General features: G+C 42.1%; 1 protein-coding gene across 2 annotated transcripts in view; it reads right to left on the bottom strand.

Annotated features, from left to right (window-relative positions):
- Nucleotides 1–19,069, bottom strand: part of shank2a (SH3 and multiple ankyrin repeat domains 2a) — a 97,545-nt gene that overhangs the window by 42,670 nt on the left and 35,806 nt on the right. For both annotated transcript variants that reach the window (XM_081373265.1, XM_081373264.1), the window contains 2 exons: nt 18,001–18,078; nt 11,096–11,162 (listed from right to left, as the gene is read on the bottom strand). In XM_081373265.1, the coding sequence (XP_081229391.1) occupies nt 11,096–11,162; nt 18,001–18,078 (145 nt within the window). The remainder of the gene's footprint in view (nt 1–11,095; nt 11,163–18,000; nt 18,079–19,069) is intronic.

The raw sequence follows: 19,069 nt of genomic DNA, 5'->3' as shown, positions 1-19,069 counted from the left end.
AGATTCATCTTTATTTTAGCTTGTCATGCGAACTGTGCTGCAACCTAGACACATTTTAACCATATTTGGATTTATTTCTATTATAATAATTGGGATGAACAATAAACAATGCTTGATTAAAACTACCTAAAGTTCTCTCAAACCTAAACATTTAATTAAATGCTGACAGTCAATAAAAACATGAAAACCATAAAAGTTCAACCATATTATCGTAAAACTTCAAATAATAGCCCGGGCTTTTATTTCCCAAATCGCTGAACTGCACCGGCTTGTATTTGAGACAGGCGTCTATATGAGACAGGCCTTTAATTTAGTGTAGAGATGTTGTTGAGTGTAGGCCTAGAGATAACAATCCAAATAGCATAGGCTGATAGATGGAAAGCATGACAGTAGGAGGTTACCAAATCTGTGTTTGTGTTTAACAAATCAGTTAATGTCAAAATTAGCCTACTATATTTCTGTATGTCTAAAGGGGGTCAGCAGCGCCGAATGTGTAAAATTCGAACACATTATTCTCTCTGAGTGTACATTGTCTCAAATCGCCGTTAATGTATATAATGACTTCACCCTGAGCTGCAATATACATTCAGTTTTACATTCATTAACAGAAATCAGCTGCTTGAATGAAAATCGGATATCGGATTTTCAGGTGATATTCTCAATTCATTCAGTTAACAGACGCTCTGAGGTAAAGTGAATTCAGACAGCAGACTTAGCAACGATTGTATTTAATTGTACAGTACAATCATAACATAGTACAGACATGATCTTAATTCCATAATATCCTTAAACATAACAATATTGCTGGCCATAAACTGACAAACTGACAAAGATAAACGCGACGCAACGCTGCTTCTACTAGTTGCTACTGCTTGAACTAGTTGCCCGAAACACATCAACAAGAAAGAATGAAGGCTACCCCGTAAAACAACTGCAATCATGTGATACAAAAGGACCCTATTCATCACTATCATCATCACCGCGGCCCTCAACTACAAGTTGGCGAATTCCTCCTCGCTCTCGCTCTCCGGCCTCCGCTAACTGCCTGCCTTGCTTGCGCTAACAGCTCCAGATGCGCAGGGCTCTCTTGCGTGCGCAATCTGCTCCATAGAACTGGCTTAAACAGACGATCTGATGGGTTTTAGAAGATTAAATACAACCCGAAACTAAAAAACAGACCGGGCCTCTATTTGAGACCGGCCTTTATTTATCCAAACCTGTAGACACACCAGGCGTGTAAAAGAGACAGGCGTCTATTTGGGACTCGGCTATTATTTAAGTTTTAGTTTAAGTATTATTATTATAAGTTTACTTACAAAGGTACTTCTCTTCCTTTAAAATCAAATAACTGTGTAAATTTCTTGTTGCATCGCTGCATCATTAGGAAGAGAATTACAATAATATAAATGAAGTTCCAAGTGCCCAACCAAAGGGAATACTGATCACCATAATGGCGAGTTCCAACAAAAACATTTCAGGAAAATCAACATTAATGCATGAAGTCAGCTTATGTGATGTTCTCTCAAATTGTTCAATTGTATTGACAGAAGTGGAGGGAATTAGTGAAAAGTCAAAACGTCTCGGGTTACGTATGTAACCCTCGTTCCCTGAATAGGGAACGAGACGCTGCATCGATACTCGATACTTTGGGGAATGCCTTCGGCATGAAGCGTCTGAAGTCAACTATGGAACTATTCCAATCTTGATTGGTGCAACGTCACCCGTGACGTCGCATGTGACGGTGATCCGGAAGCTACAAAAGGGTCACAGGAACCAGGAAATGTTAGCTTCTAATTGGTCAAAGCAAGTCGTTCTCAGGGGCGCGAAAAGTGTGGCCGAGGGATGCAGCGTCTCGTTCCCTACTCAGGGAACGAGGGTTACATACGTAACCCGAGACGTTCCCTTTCGTAAAGGGAACTCCCGCTGCATCGATACTCGATACTTTGGGGAACGAATACCCACGCCGCCACACTGAGAGTAAAAACGCCCTGGTATAAAGCATCTGGTACACTCACGGACGATAGAATGAGTAGAGGGCAGATCCAAACTAGCTTGTCATAAGATTTGGTGCAAGAAGGGGAGGTCTGGAGCCGGAGGCCTGACTGACCTCATGGCTGGGAGCCCCAGACAGTAGAAAATATTAGATGAGAGGTGAAGGCAGAAGCGCACCTTGTACTTCAAATATGAGTGGTTTTAGATAACCAACTGTACTCTTAATAAAGGGAATAGCTCCTAACCCTTGATGCATAACTAGATGGACTGACTCCTCTCAGCCTGAGTCCTAATGTAGGAACCTCAAAGGCTATGACCTTGACCATCCGACACATGCGATGGAGGATGGAATACCTGAAGAATCTTAACATTGCCTACAAGTACCTCAGTACAGGGCAAAAATAACGTTGAGTGGCTCCCACGCTAGCAAGTAAGAGGGGGCACGACCACCACTCTTCCAGAGAGTAAGACGAGCAGGAAGCAGACTCAATAGATTCTCCTATATATACTTATATATCTCAAATATATATTCGTATACCTCACCCACAGGACATGATGGGTGCCAGGGATAACCCATCAGCCTGATGCCAATAGGCTGGAAGAAAAGGATTCATCCTCCAATCTACAGGAACATGGAGTTTCGGTGGGAACGTCCTTTCGAGAACACCCTTAGAGGCTTGCGGAGGGCACTGAGGCCGCCACAGAGGCCCTAAGCATGAACAGGAGATCCCGTTAGAGAGCGGGATGGAACACCAGTACTGAAGCCAGTGGGCAGTAATAAACTGGGTTCAATGCCCTCCCTAACTTAATTGTTTAGTTCCTAGTAGAGTGGGGTTCTAGTATGGATGTCCTGACCACCTCGGTGGAAAGGGCAACCTAATTATGGGTGGGACCCCCTCAGGGGCCAGACCCATAGTCTCCATAACTCTGGTCGGGGATGAAATAATATACCATCAGCCTGAGACAGAAGATCTCTCCTAATAGGAATTTTCCATGGAGGACTCTCCAAGAGACTAATAAGGTCCGAAAACCAAATTTGGGCTGGCCAGTACGGAGCTACAAGGAGTAGTCTCACTCCGTACCTCCTGACCCTTTCTAGAACCCCAGGGAGCAGAGCGATCGGGGGAAAAGTGTACAGATGTGACCTCAGCCACATCTGTACCGTGGCATCCAAGCCCAAAGGAGCTGGATGTGAGAGAGAGTACCAGAGCGGGCAATGAGAGTTCTCATGAGAAGCGAACAGGTCAACCTCCGCCCGGCCAAACTCTCTCCATATAAGCTCAACCACTTCAGGGTGGAGCCGCCATTCCCCGGGCCTCAGCCCCTGCCTCGACAGGATGTCTGCTCCCATATTTTCAACCCCAGTAATATAAATAGATCTCACAGAGAGAAATTTGTCCTGGGACCAAAGAAGAATTTGATGCGCCAGTCTACAAAGAGGGCGAGATCTCAAACCTCCTTGGCGGTTGATATAAGAGACCACTGACATATTGTCTGTCCTAACAAGAACATGATGGCCTCTGAGGTCTACAAGGAAGTGCCTCAGGGCAAAAAAATACAGCCAACATCTCCAAGCGATTAATATACAATGTGAGATGATGGTCCTTCCAAGTACCTCGGGTGTAACGGCCCTCCATAACCGCACCCCAGCCCGTGAGGGACGCATCCGTGGTCAGAGTTTTTCTCTCACATGGTGCTCCCAAAACCGGGCCCTGAGACAGGAACCATGGTTTCTTCCATACGACAAGAGAACGAAGGCATCTGCGCGTAACTCTGATCGTACGAAAAGGGTTTCCCAGAGGAGAAAATCCCTTGTTCCTGAGCCACCACTGCAAAGCCCTCATATGGAGCAGACCAAAGGGTACTACCGTGGAAGCTGCAGCCATAAGACCCAAAACTCCTTGAAAGTGTTTGACAGTGATAGCCTGGCCTAACCTAATACTCTTCATTGTGTTTAAGATAGTATTTATACAAGCAGGAGACAATTGTGCCCGCATTGACTAAGTCCCACTCTACTCCCAGGGACGTAGTCCTCTGAAGAGGAGTTAAGGAACTTTTCTTCACATTGAGTCTCAACCCCACGCACCTCAGATGGCGCAAAACAACATCTCGATGTTGAATTGCTAGTTCTTTTTGACTGAGCCAAAATGAGCCAGTCATCTATAAGATACGGACCCCCTGAAGTCTCAATGGAGCAAGGGCCGTGTCCATACATTTAGTGAAGGTGCGAGGGGATAAGGCTAGGCCGACTGGAAGAGTCCAGAACTGATGCGCTTTTCCCCCCAAAAGCGGATCTCGGAAACTTCCTGTGATGGGGTTAGAAGGGAAAGAGGAGTTAAGGAGCTTGTGGATCTATCAAGACAGACCAGTCCTCGGAGCTGGTCTGACTGACAGTCGGTAACTTGAATCTGAACCCCCTCGGAGGTTGATCCAGTACCCTGAGATCCAAAATAAGGCCTAACTCCCCCCCTCATAGGAACTATGAAGTGCCAGCTGTAGAACCTGGGCTCCCGTAAACCAAGGAAGAGCCCACTTTGAGGTTTCCTGTGTTAAGAGGGACTAGACTTCCTGTTCCAAAAACCGACCCTGCTCTGGGCTGGCCGACATGTGAACCACCCTTAGTAGATAATATTTGTATATTAACTCCACTGTAAGCAGGACCCCCTAGGCTGTATTTTGAAGACCCCTCGGGGTGTCTAAATATGCCATTATGGGGACCAGTCCCTCGAGACTGGCCTCGGCTATAAATTTCCAAATGGCTTCGGTGACCTGAAGCAGCTAACTGGCAGGAACTAACCGAAATATGCTCTCTACAGACCTCCCGAGAGGCGGCGAACTCGACAGTGCCGCAACGTCTTCGGGCAGATACTGCGATTTGTGTTCGCTGGAAGCCGATGTGTCCCGAAGCGCCATCGGCGGCGGGAAGCGAACATCGATTTCCTAAGGGCTGCATAAGGGGGCTAGACTACTGTACTCGCTCTCCTGGGGGAACGCCCATAAGGGTCTGCGTGTTACGACAAGACCTCTTAGTTGAAGCCGTCTTAGCCCGAGAGACAGTCCTCAGACCTGTCTTCGGTATGGAGAGCTTCGTGCGAGAATGTTTCCTCTGGCCCCAAGCCTTATACGGGGGGGCACAAGAGGGAACCCTCTAAAAATATGAGGAGCTGGCGGCTGTCCCATGAGGCTACCCCCTGGCAGCAACCCCATGAGACCTGGACTGACAACTGGGGATAGCTGATGGTCGCTCTGTCTCCTGAAGTCTCTCGACAACGGTTCTTGCCGCGTCACCAAAGAGGCCAGAAGGTGAAAGTGGAGCATCGAGAAGGAAAGCCCTGTCTTTCTCCCCGATCCACAAGCGATTAAGCCATAAATGTCTCTCTGAGACGACTAGTGCTGCCACGGCCAATAGCACGGGCCGTCTCTTTAATAATATGGAGAGATAAGTCAGCTACTCTACGAAATTCAGTAATATAGAGTGAGACCTCCCAGTTATAGTCCACCTGCTTGAGGAGGTCAGCCGGGTATGCCTGTAATAACCCCATCGTGTGTGGGCATGCACCAGCTCGACCACCGCCATATATGCTTTCCCTAACAAATTCGATGTACGAGATTTGGAGGGAAGTGTCTGAGCTATCAGGGGTGACGCAATGTCGGGGAGAAAATATTTCGCAAAATATTCCTCAACCCGAGCCATCACCTAATAACCATTTTCATTAGATTCCCTAATGGATGAGTAAATATATACATGGGGGAAAATAATTGAGATGAAAATGGATTTTTCCACGATCTTGATACCTCAGTATGGAGATCAGTGAAAAAGGGAAGGCTCTGACACGGAGATTGTGACTGGGTCTGCAGGAAGCGCTCATTCATTTTATTTTTCTTAGTCGCTTCCTGCTTATTATATGGCCATTTAACATTTAATTTAACCACTGCCCTGATTACAACCTCCAGCAACTCCTCACTAACGGAAATATGGGGTGGCGAATCCCCATATCCACGTGATTTAGTGTTAATAGATAATATCTATCTCCTCGGAGACAGATAAATCAAACGCTGTGTCTTTAACACGGTCGGAAGAAGCCGCAGCGCGGGCTTCCGAACCGTGCTCGAGACCAGTGGAGCTGGTTAATAAACACTGAGAAAGGGTCGCATCCGTCTCAGTATCATATGCCAGCCCCACGTGCGAATCACATGCATACAAGCGGCGCGCTGCCTCAACAGACGCGGGACCTGATGCACTGGAAACGCGAGCCTGATCTAACTGATCGAACAGGCTCAAACGGGAGCGGAGCTTTTTCATTGAAAACAGTTTGCACAGACAGCGCCCTCGAGCACCGCCCGTGCATGCTCCACTCCCAGACAAACTACACAAAGCGTGTGTGTGTCATCCTCGCTTAAATAACGTGGGCAAGGGGACGCACACTGCCTGAATAGCTTCTCTTTTTTCGCCATAAATAATACTCTTTTCACGGGACAAACAACACCAAATAGAACAGACAAGATGACATAGAGCGCTTGCTGAAGACCAGAAGCTAACATTTCCTGGTTCCTGTGACCCTTTTGTAGCTTCCGGATCACCGTCACATGCGACGTCACGGGTGACGTTGCACCAATCAAGATTGGAATAGTTCCATAGTTGACTTCAGACGCTTCATGCCGAAGGCATTCCCCAAAGTATCGAGTATCGATGCAGCGGGAGTTCCCTTTACGAAAGGGAACCCGTTTTTTTTTTTTTTTTTGCTTGACAAAATGGTACTCAAACCAATCAATCTTAACTTTGGTTTTCTGAGTAAAAACGGCATAGTATGTGAATAGTACAGAGTACTAGATTTTTACAATTAAGTTAAGACATTAAGTAAAGTTAACTAAAAAGTGTTAGTTAGAATCACCATTTAATTTTACAGTGCAGCAGCTTTTACCCATTACTGTGCTGACCAGAAGAACTCAACAGATATATTTAGCATATCTATACAGATATATTTCTTAGAGGATCCAAAGCCATCTATGTATCCCAAAGGGTTAGGGTTATAGCATGCACTAACATTAAAAGACTATATGGATTCACTGTGTATCTATTAGGCTACATATTGTCCTGGAATATTAATGCTGATAAGTTTGAGGTATGTTTAAGGTTAGGATTAAAATGGGTAGAGACCATAGCTGGGTTATGGTTAGTGGTACTGACAGTGTAAAATGTTAATTAAATGCAAGTAAATGCAAAGGTAATGCACCAACATGCACACACATAAGTAAATTGTCAAGGTCACCAATATAAAGTGTGACCAGATTATTGGCTATCAGGATTCCTCTATATGACAGCTGAATCACTTCCATTCAGGCTCTTCATGCGCATTCTCTCCTAAATCCTGCCCGTTCTTCATTATGTAGTTACCTTTATTTTTTTATGATGAACTCTTGGGTATTTTCTGCCCTGTTTTCTGGGAGTTCGTCTAAAGTGCTTCATTTTGAAATAATCCACAACTCACTGGAGTTTATTTGATGATGAAGATCAGAGCATTCTTCAACTCTCAAACATCCTATGGTTTTATCATTATAATGCTAATATTGTCTGCATAGGCAGAGAGTTTAATGATTTCTGAGCGCTTTTATTCATCTGAATGCAATCTTTTGTCTTTATGTATTAACACTTCAAGGATTACTTCAAGTCTGTTTGTTTGCCAAACACTTAACAATATTTGTTAAAATTAGCATTAGTTGAACTAACAATAAAACACACTTGCAGCCTTTGCGTAATCCTTATTAATATTAATGTTGATTGTAGTGAATGGTAACTAATGCATTAACAATTTTAAACGTTAATGTTAAGAAAGGCAACTGCTGATCAAAGATAAACTTCACTGTCTAATGTAAACACATGTAAGGTATTACTGTTTGATTTATAACGACCCTAAACAGAACCAACGTCATTCTCTAGACACATACACACATTCCACGTGACATTAAGAGTCTGATTCTTTCTGAAAGCATCATTTGACTCTTCATCTAGTATGTTATAGCCTGAAAGATGGCAACAGCGAACAGGGAACCAGAGAAAGGACACGTGGATTGAGCTGACCATAAAGCTCAATCAGACAAACAGCTGCAAACACAAGCTTCAGCGCTTCAATCCGTTCTCACGGAGCAGCAGACAGCAGGACTCTGAGGGAAATCTGTGCGTTACGCAATGGCTGGAGCAATCAGTGTTTTCTCAAGAACACGGGATCAGAACTGGAATCAATGAAAATCTAGTGAAAATCCTCTGGCCAAGCTTACACTGACTGAAGGGAAGCCTGAACCACAGTGAACAGTGGTAAAACATCTTCTATTATATAAGAGAGGAGACGACATCTCAAACAGAAGACCAGGGTCTCAGTGGGGTGTAACAGCAATGCTGTATTTCTCCAGGAAATATCCCTATTTGCCACTAATCATTTGAAAATGGTTTTGTTGGAAACAGTCACAGAGAAATGAACATCGTCTTGTTTTGAAGGTGTTCTGGGAGAAGAACAATATTGAAAAGTGAATGTTGTTAGAAAGTTTAAGTGATTTCACTAGCTCGTCCAGAGAAGCTACAGGAGCGTGACGTGTGTTTTCATGTCTCGCATTACATAAACACTCTGGAAGTGTTCGGATCAGACACCAACACAAACAGTGAAGCATGCAGTATATGTCATACTCGGACAATATAATAACCAATCAAAACTACCATGATGATTTCAGCACATCACACACACACACACACACACACACACACACACACACACTTGGTAACACTTTAAATAAGGTTCCACTTGTTAACATTAGTTAACTAACATAGAAAAATGACTTCTAAAGCATTTTTTAATAAATGTTAATTTCAACATTTACCAGTGAGTAAGTTACTCAAAAAAAAAAAAAAAAAAACTTACTCTCTTCTAAGTACATCTTCAAAAGTGTAATTAGATTGCTGTATTACAAGTATTGGATTATTTATGACTAATGACTTTCTAAAGGATAGACATGAAACAGCTCTTTTAATTCTGTCAAATAAATAATATAAAATCACATAATTTATTCTCAAACTGACCAAAGTATTTAAAGGGAGAAGGTTTACATTAAAAACATACATTTTAACATTAGACATTAAATATTGATGTTAAATCCACAATTGTTTTATATAGAATTGTTCTAGTCTATACAGTGATTAATGCAATTACATCAGAAGTAACTGATTAAATTATAGACAAAGAGTAATCCATTACTTTACTTTACTAAAGTCTGCTAATATTATTTAAATGACCTGAGATAAAATGCATGACCTAAAAATGAACAGCTGCATTTTTATTAACTATTTAATAAATACTGTAACAAATTCATTGAACACTGTTAATAGTTAATGCATTAACTAATGGAGCCTTACAGTAAAGTGTTACCATAAACTTTTTATGGCTCTATTACAATATATCTTCACTCTGCATGTACTTTGACGTTTGCCCTGTCAAAGATGCTGTTTACGGTCGATGATCTCTGAGCGAAGCGTGCACACAGAGTCAGGCTTTATTACACTCATCATCTTTCTGCCAAAAAACAACAACAAAAAAGAGGATCCTCAGCAAAAACAGTTCTCTGGCCGTCGGTCATTCGTGTTCCCTTTGCTTTAGTGCATGTTGGAGTGGGAACTACAGAAAGCAACTGATTAAATTTGATCTTACTGTAAATGTGTCATCGCAGCAAAACTGCAGATCATTCTCTTACAGCAAAAGAAAGATTTCCAGACACAAACACCAGGAGGAAAGCATGGTAACACACACACACCTACCTCACACACACCTCTCACACACACACACCTCTCTCCGCGGTGCAGCAGGCAGAACCCATGGCCAACAGCTTCCCAGTCTCTACACAGTCCCATCACACAGTCCCATCACAGAGTCCCATCGCAGGCGGCGGGTCCACGCGGGTCGAGCGCGGGCCGTGAAGCTGAAGATGATGAAGAGGATGAGGATGAAGAGCTCATAATCCCTCAGCTGATGCTGAATCTGGTGCCACTTGCGGCTTTTTTCATTTAGTCTGCAGGACAGCTGTGTGCCGCTCCGGGAAACAATCACGGATTATGCCTCCTCAGATATTTATTCCTGTTCCTTTTGATTGATTTATTTATGTGAACGGCCCCGGTATAATCCAGCTCTCACTGAACATTTGTTGTTGTTTTTTTGCTTTGACTTAAAAACACAATACTCTTTAAGTCAAGTAACATGTAGGGCAGTATTGCTTGTTTTTACTCCTTTGGAAAAGACCAGCCCTCTTTATAGAGTCCAGCCTGCGATATTACACACACACATATAAAACACTGACACTTTACAGCACGGTCCCATTAGTTAACGTTAATACATTAACAACATTAACAATACATTTGATACAGTGTGTATTAATATAAACACAACTGTTAGTTTATTTCAGCTCAGGTCCAGCAAATATTAATGTTAACAGATTAGTATTAGTATTAGTAAATGCTGAAATTAACATTAACTAAGATTAATAAAAGCTTTCAACATATTGTTCACAGTTAGTTCATGTTAACTAATAAACTAATGTCAACAAATGGAATCTTATTGTAAAGTGTGACCTAAAAAACAATAGTGGACAGAAACAGAGTGAAAACAAAATAAAAAAGTAAGGTTTTCGGAGCGATACCGTAAAATATTTTTTTTTTTCTTAGTGTGTCGAGCATTTTAATAATCTAAAGGGACTTTAGTGGTTCTGTGGATGTAAAAGATTCTTCATGGAGCCATCGATTCAAATAAAGAACCTTGAACTGAATCACATTTCATGAAGAAATGCACACTGTGTTTTCGGTACAGATGTACAGTATATATGTTTAGGCATCGAACATCTCCAGACCCGTATGTTCGTGTTCAGCAACATCCACAGAGCCATTGCAGAGGACAATATCTTTGTGCAGCTTCGGCTGGTCGTCGCTCTTAATCCTGTGGTTCCTGGATTAGTCCAGTCGTTTCTTTCACATTAAGACATGCCCTGTTTGCTACAGCACACATACACTGATGTCTCGAGCGTTTGATACGGCCTGTTGCAGTAGATGAGATGCAGTCGCTGCACTTACCTACATCACTCTCTCTGTGGTTCTTAATGAGCTCTGCCAGCTCGAAGTTCCCAGAGATTATTGCCACCTGCAACACAAGCGAGGAGATGCTGCTGTGATTCACTTCATATGATTCATAAAGTTAAAGTATCTGAAATCACAGCTGAATCTGCCCTGGAGTCACGCATGCTTGAGACTATGTTCATATGTGAGTCCAAACTGCAGAAAATGATGTTCTTCCTCAGTGTTTCTGTCTTGTTTTCCAGCACAAATATATCTATTCTTAAACCAAGATACATTTACTGCACTGTTAGAAAAATCTGTAGAAATTACAGTATTACTGGCAGCTACTTGCCAGTAACTTACTGTAGATTTAAATTGATGTTATTTACTGGCAACAATTTGTTCAAAATTAAATGAACATTAAACATTAACAAGTCTTTATCTTTACAGAATAAAACTAAAATAACATCCTCATGCAAAGCATTCTGGGAACCAAAATCTGAAGGAAAAAAACAGAAAAAGGTTGATGAAGATTTCTGGTTCCCAGAATGCTTTGCATTAGATTGTTATTTTATAATTTTATTCTTTAAAGACAAAGACTTGTTAATGTTTAATGTTCATTTAACTTTGAACAAACTGTTGCCAGTAAATAACATAAATTTAAATCTACAGTAAGTTACTGGCAAACAGCTGCAAAACTACAGCAAATTTTTTACAGTGTGGAGAAGCATCATGACTGAAGATATTAAACATTTAAGTGAGTTTGTGCTTAAAACAAGAACAAATATCTGCCATCAGGGTCAGAAAAATAATCTTGTTTTCCTTTTGAACTCAGTTTATTTTTCAGTCTCCACTGGCAGATGTTTGTTCTTGTTTAAGGCACAAACTCACTTCATTTTGATGATTTTTTCTTTGGAAAACAACATTTATCTTAAATCAATTTGCTTCTCAAGTAATTGTATTGTTTTTATTTTTAATAGAAAACAAGACATAAATACTAAGCAAGAGAAAAAGGTTTTTTTTTTTTTTTTTTTTTATGATGCTAGAAATGACACTTCATCTGTTAAAAAACAGAATTAGTCAATTAGTAAAATAGAGTGAAATATTCCACACCATACTAGAGAGTGCATCTAAACTGAGGCAATAAATGGAGGAAACACAGGAGGAAACACATCCAATGGTGAAATCTGAGGATTTAAAACAGTGAATCTCTTTCTTGAGTTGATTATTGTCATTCTTCTCAGTTGCTTCTTCTGAAGCGTCTGACATGCTTGTGTGAGTGACTCTGCACATGCGTGCTCGATCTGTAATCCTAAGAGGACTTCTAACAGGAGATTTGTACCTCACCATCTGTAGCCTTTAATCACAGTTCATCCACAAACTACTGTAAAGCACACTCTCTCTCTCTCTCTCTCTCTCTCTCTCTCTCTCTCTCTCTCTCTCTCTCTCTCTCTCTCTCTCTCTCTCTCTCTCTCTCTCTCTCTCTCTCTCTCTCTCTCTCTCTCTCTCTCTCTCTCTCTCTCTCTCTCTCTCTCTCTCTCTCTCTCTCTCTCTCTCTCTCTCTCTCTCTCTCTCTCTCTCTCTCTCTCTCTCTCTCTCTCTCTCTCTCTCTCTCTCTCTCTCTCTCTCTCTCTCTCTCTCACACACACACACACACACACACACACACACACACACACTCTCTCTCTCTCTCTCTCTCTCTCTCTCTCACACACACACACTCTCTCTCTCTCTCTCTCTCTCTCTCTCACACACACACACACACACACACACACACACAGAGGACCTAAAATCCTCAAACTTGACCTCTTGATCTCCAATCAATCCCTGATCTATGTCAACACATCAGAACATGTTTACACACACACACTGCCTTATGTACTCTTGAATACTCTCTCATTCAGACTGATTCTGTTCACTCAGAGCAATGGAAATGAATGATGCAGAAGGAGAGTCGGGTACAGGTTTTAGTCTTCTTTGTAAATGTAAATGCCACATCATACATAGAAAAATCCAACCTTATGATGACATCACCATTTAAACCCCACCCCTGAAAGCTCCCATTCAGATCCTCCTCCATTTTTGAGTCACGCCTACATCTCAACATCTCAACATCCAATCAACAACTGATGCACAGAGCCAAGCCCCGCCCTACATTTTTATATTGACAATATTGACATACAAATCCATGTATCAGAAAACATCTCAGGTTATGAATGTAACCCTTGATTTTTAAGTAACTTTGAAACTACATGTCAACTAACTCTCATTAGAATATAAGTAGACTGTCTGCTTTATATATGCTGACTATTTATTGTAATGGTCCTAAAAGTAACTTTGCAACTACATGTCAACTTATTCTAACCCTACCAGTCTACTAATACTCTACTAATACTCTACTAACACTCTCATGTGAGTTAGTAGACATGTAGGTGCAATGTTACTTATAGTCAAAAGAATGTGTTAAAGGGACCATCAAAATAAAGTGAAACCGAAATACCCACTGCGCCACACTGACTAGTGCCTGTCCTGGTGTAAAGCTTGTCCAGGCACAGCTCAGGATGAAAGAACTTGAGAAACCGGTGTAGAGGGAAAATCCAAGCTAAAAAATAGTATAAATGTGTGTGGGTTATGGAGTTAATATTATGCCATAATTAAACAAACAAATCCAGCATTTTGCAAACAAACTTGATCTGCTTTGCAAAGGAAAACTCAAAAGCAGCATCACAGACCTCCTGTAGGGAGACTCCCGATTATAGGGCCTTAGAGTATAGGGCCACTGTCCTGCACAGTTTAGCTCCAACCCTGATCAAACACACCTAGCTGTGAGTTTCTAGTGATCCTGAAGACATTGATTAGCTTGCTCAGGTGTGGCCCTCCAGGACTGAGTTTGAGAAACCCTGCCTTAGAGGATGCTATTGCTCTAGTTGAATGAGCCCTTACAAATTGCACACCTCATAAGCTGTAGAAATTGCCTCAACAATCCATCTGCTAATTGTTTGCTTTGAGGAAGGGGAACTAAACCAAATTTAAACTAACTACTAAAGTGATCCAAAGCACACAAATAGCTGGTCCAGATTCCTCCATTGAGAGGACCTTCGCACGTAGGCCTCTAGAGGCCGAACAGGGCACAGTAAATGAAGCTTCTCCTGGTCTGCCGACACATGAGGTGGAGGATGAAAGGCCTGCAAGACCACAGAGTGTGCCACACTAGATGGGTTAGGTGCCACTTCAGATGCCCAACACCTATGAAGAGATGGCGCAAACTCTGAATCAACATGCACCAATGTTATATTTTCTAAATGTCATAATCATTTGTTAACAAACAAGTATTCATTACTTCAATGAGCTCATTGTTTCTGCATTAAATTATAACATTGTTTAAATTAATACATTTTTAGCTAACTGTGACTTTGTATATGTACATTTCTGAAATACTTAACTTAGACAGTTACCCCTGATAACAGATCACTCTAAATTGTAATATGGACACATGTACTTTCTGTAAAGCTGCTTTGAAATGATGAATATTGTGAAAAGTGCTATACAAATGAATGTGAATTGAATTGAATGGAATTAGTTGGCACCTTTGGGCGCGTAGTTCAGGGTGGAGAATGGCTTTGACCTTCCCAGGAGCGAACTCGAGACAGGAGGGAGAAACAGAGAGAGCCTGCAGGTCCCCAACTCTCTTGTGGGACATAATAGCTAGCAGGAAAACCATCTTAAAGGTAACTTTTCTGACACCCTGTCAATGTGTTTGAAGGGTGCCAGGGATAACCCTTCCAGAACCACAGCCAGGCCCCAAACAGGAACCCTGGCTAGGATGACAGGCCTTATCCTCCGAGCACCACGAGGGAAACGAATAAGGGCCCACCACCAGCTGCGGCCACCACGTAAACCTTAAGTGTGGACAGGGAAAGACAAGTTCTTGCAGGATCTCCAAGCACTGAAGCCACTGGGCAGTTCACTGAGTCCAACTTGCGTTCTCTGCACCATAAAGTGAACACATTCCACTTTAAGGCATGTAGTTTCCTCATGGAGGGAGCTTTAGAGTTTAGGATGGTCTCAGCAACCTCGGCTGAGAGACCAGTGCCTAAGAGCTTGTCCCCCTCAGGGGCCAGACCCACCGCTTTCAAAGCTCCGGCCGGGGGTGCGCATCAAGCCCTCCGCTTGAGACAGGAGGTCCCTTCTGATGGGGATCTCCCCAAGAGCGCCATGATGTCTGAAAACTAGACTCGGGTCGGTTAGAACAGGGCTACCAAGAGTAGACTGACCCCGTCCAGGTGAACCCTCTCTAGAACTCCCGGGAGCAGAGCGATGGGAGGAATTGTTTATAGGCGCAGCCTCGGCCACGTCTGTACCATAGCATCCAGTGAGGGAGAACCAAAGTGGATGACTGTGAGTGTTCTCTTAAGAGCCAAACAGATCTACTTCCGCCTGGCCAAACTTCTTCCAAATCAACTCCACTGTCTCAGGGTGGAATCTCAACGGAGTTTCGAGAGGCAACACTCTCCTCCTCTGGCTGCTTATGAGTTATGTTATGAGTTATGAGGCTCCCCGGCAGCAGCGCCAAAAGATTTAGAGCGGTGGGGAATAAACCTCTTAAAGGCTGTCGACTGGTGCTTTGCCTTAATGTCGTTGGGCCTGAGGTTGGCCTGGTATGTTTGCATGATGGCCAATGTGTGCAGGCAAGCACCTGGCCACCCCGCCACCATATACTTTGGGTTTGGTGGGCAGCATCAGGGCTGTTAGGGATGATTCAACATCAGGTGAGAGATAAGATGCCAGTGTCTCTTCAACCCATGGCATCATCCCGTAGCCGTTCTCTTTCAAGCCCACAATGGATGCATAATTATTAAAAGTGTCCCCGCCTGTGATGTATCTGGGACAGGGAGGCACATACCTCTTGAACTGCTTAGTTCTCGCCATGCTTATATTGATTTTATATGCATTGTACACTTTTCTTAGGACAAACAACACCAAATAATGGCGGACAAGATCAAACAGAGAACACTTGCTGAAGAGCAGAAGCTAACACTGTTGTGTGCGGCGTCCGTTTGAGGCTTCTGCGTATGCCGTCACGTTACATCATGACGAAGCACCAATCAGGATTGGACTAGTTTCACACGTGCTTCGTACACTGTTCCCCAACGTGTCGTCATTCGACACAGCATGAGTTTCCCCGAAAGGAAACTACTCTGCCATTCTTAATCCATATACAGTGGGGAGAACAAGTATTTGATACACTGCCGATTTTGCAGGTTTTCCCACTTACAAAGCATGTAGAAGTCTGTCAATTTAATCATAGGTACTCTTCAACTGTGAGTGATGGAATCTAAAACAAAAATCCAGAAAATCACATTGTATGATTTTCAAGTAATTAATTTGCATTTTTTTGCATAAGTATTTGATACATCAGAACAGCAGAACTTAATATTTGGTACAGAAACCTTTGTTTGCAATTACAGAGGTCAAACGTTTCCTGTAGTTCTTGCCCAGGTTTGCACACACTGCAGGGATTGTGGCCCACTCCTCCATACAGACCTTCTCCAGATCCTTCAGGTTTCGGGGCTGTCGCTGGGCAATACGGACTTTCAGCTCCTCCAAAGATTTTCTATTGGGTTCAGGTCTGGAGACTGGCTAGGCCACTCCAGGACCTTGAGATGCTTCTTACGGAGCCACTCCTTAGTTGCCCTGGCTGTGTTTTTCGGGTCGTTGTCATGCTGGAAGACCCAGCCACGACCCATCTTCAATGCTCTTACTGAGGGAAGGAGGTTGTTGGCCAAGATCTCGCGATACACGGCTCCATCCATCCTCCCCTCAATACGGTGCAGTCGGCCTGTACCCTTTGCAGAAAAGTATCCCCAAAGAATGATGTTTCCACCTCCATGCTTCACGGTCGGGATGGTGTTCTTGGAGTTGTACTCATCCTTCTTCTTCCTCCAAACACGGCGAGTGGAGTTTAGACCAAAAAGCTCTATTTTTGTCTCATCAGACCACATGACCTTCTCCCATTCCTCCTCTGGATCATCCAGATGGTCATTGGCAAACTTCAGACAGGCCTGGACATGCGCTGGCTTGAGCAGGAGGACCTTGTGTGCGCTGCAGGATTTTAATCCATGACGGCGTAGTGTGTTACTAATGGTTTTCTCGGCCATTGTGGAGAGGTTGGAGTCTGTTTGATTGAGTGTGTGGACAGGTGTCTTTTATACAGGTAACGAGTTCAAACAGGTGCAGTTAATACAGGTAATGAGTGGAGAACAGGAGGGCTTCTTAAAGAAAAACTAACAGGTCTGCGAGAGCCAGAATTCTTACTGGTTGGTAGGTGATCAAATACTCATGTCATGCAATAAAATGCAAATTAATTACTTAAAAATCATACAATGTGATTTTCTGGATTTTTGTTTTAGATTCCGTCTCTCACAGTTGAAGTGTGCCTATGATAAAAATTACAGACTTCTACATGCTTTGTAAGTAGGAAAACCTGCAAAATCGGCAGTGTATCAAATACTTGTTCTTCCCACTGTATAATATAAAATAGAATTCAGTGATATAAATAATAATGCATACCTCTTTAATGTGTAAATCTAAAACATACAGTGATGACATACAGTAAAAAGTAAGTATACTTCAAGCAGACGCTGATTTCCGCCACAGAAAAAAAAGGGAACAGACCTTTAATCTCGCAAATCAGATTTGTTTTTGTGCAATTGCGAGTTTATATGTCACAATTCAGAATTGTGAGACAAAAAGCCGCAGTTACTTTTTGTATTCCATGGTGTAAACCAGCTTCCACAGCAACAGCAGTTAAACAGTAGTGGAAGTTAAAGCTGTCGGATGTTCCAGCGCAGCCAGTGAAACACGCTGAAGTGGAAAGTGTTCAGCCATTTGAAATGTCCAGGGATCATGAATGAAGACAGTACCTGAAACGGACTCTGGCTGTTGTGGTTCTTCACCTCCTTGTCAGCTCCTCTGACCAGCAGCACATGCGTGCACTTCTCCTGCAGTCATAAACACATTCTCAATCTCTAACAACATCACGTCTCTACAGCTGATATTTCTGACCAGTTGCACTAGACTCAGACTTCAGAACAGGATTTCCTCAAGCACACCTGTATATTCTACTTTGTTTTCAAAATGATGCATGAAATAATCAGTATTTTATTCTAGTAATTTCTTTGTGTTCTGCTGTCACATTATACATGATTTGCAAAAGCTACCACTTTTTTCACACTGCTCTATTATGTTCAGAAAGGTTTTGAAGGCATTTTATTTTTATCCTACCTCTGTGTTATCCCTAAAACCCTTTGAGTACAAGACTGTTTGCTTTTCCATTAGCGCCACCTACTGTCAGAAAGTGAATCTGCACTTTAATTAAGCCCATCTGCTGCTTTTGTTCAGATCAATGCAGGAACAATATATATAATTTAATAACAATAATTGATATTATTGAACACCAAATATAATCATTTATAATTCTGACTCACCCCTTTTAAAAAAAACAATGGTTTAAATGATGAAATGTGAGGTTTATCTTTTTGTAAAACGTTTTATGTTCAAAACTTGTAAAGTAAAACATTTTTACCATCATTATACAGTTTAGGATGTTACCATAGACATTGGAATTTATATAAAAACAAATTGCTACCTCAACATTTAGTTTTATTCTTATCACAGAATTTTCTGAAATGATTTCCACTGCTGATTCCAATATATGTTTAACCCTCCTAATTCATTAAAACACTGTATACACCTTTTGAACTTTTGAAAGCTCATAAAACAGTCATAACTTAGCATTTTACAAATAAAACCATATTGTATCTACTTAGCAACATCTCATTAATAAGTGAATGCATTAAAGTTTTAAAGATTTTATTTCGACCATGTTTTTACCATGCTATATTTTCAAGAACTACAGCAATAACAAGTGTGATGCAAGAAAAAATATTTTTTGAAATGAGAAATTGTATTTGAATATGTAATTAGGATTTA

The sequence above is a fragment of the Scardinius erythrophthalmus genome (assembly GCF_964197995.2).
Source record: "Scardinius erythrophthalmus genome assembly, chromosome: 8".
Lineage (NCBI taxonomy): Eukaryota > Metazoa > Chordata > Actinopteri > Cypriniformes > Leuciscidae > Scardinius > Scardinius erythrophthalmus.
Note: the sequence above shows the minus strand (reverse complement) of the source record. Positions and strands in the feature narration are given on the sequence as shown.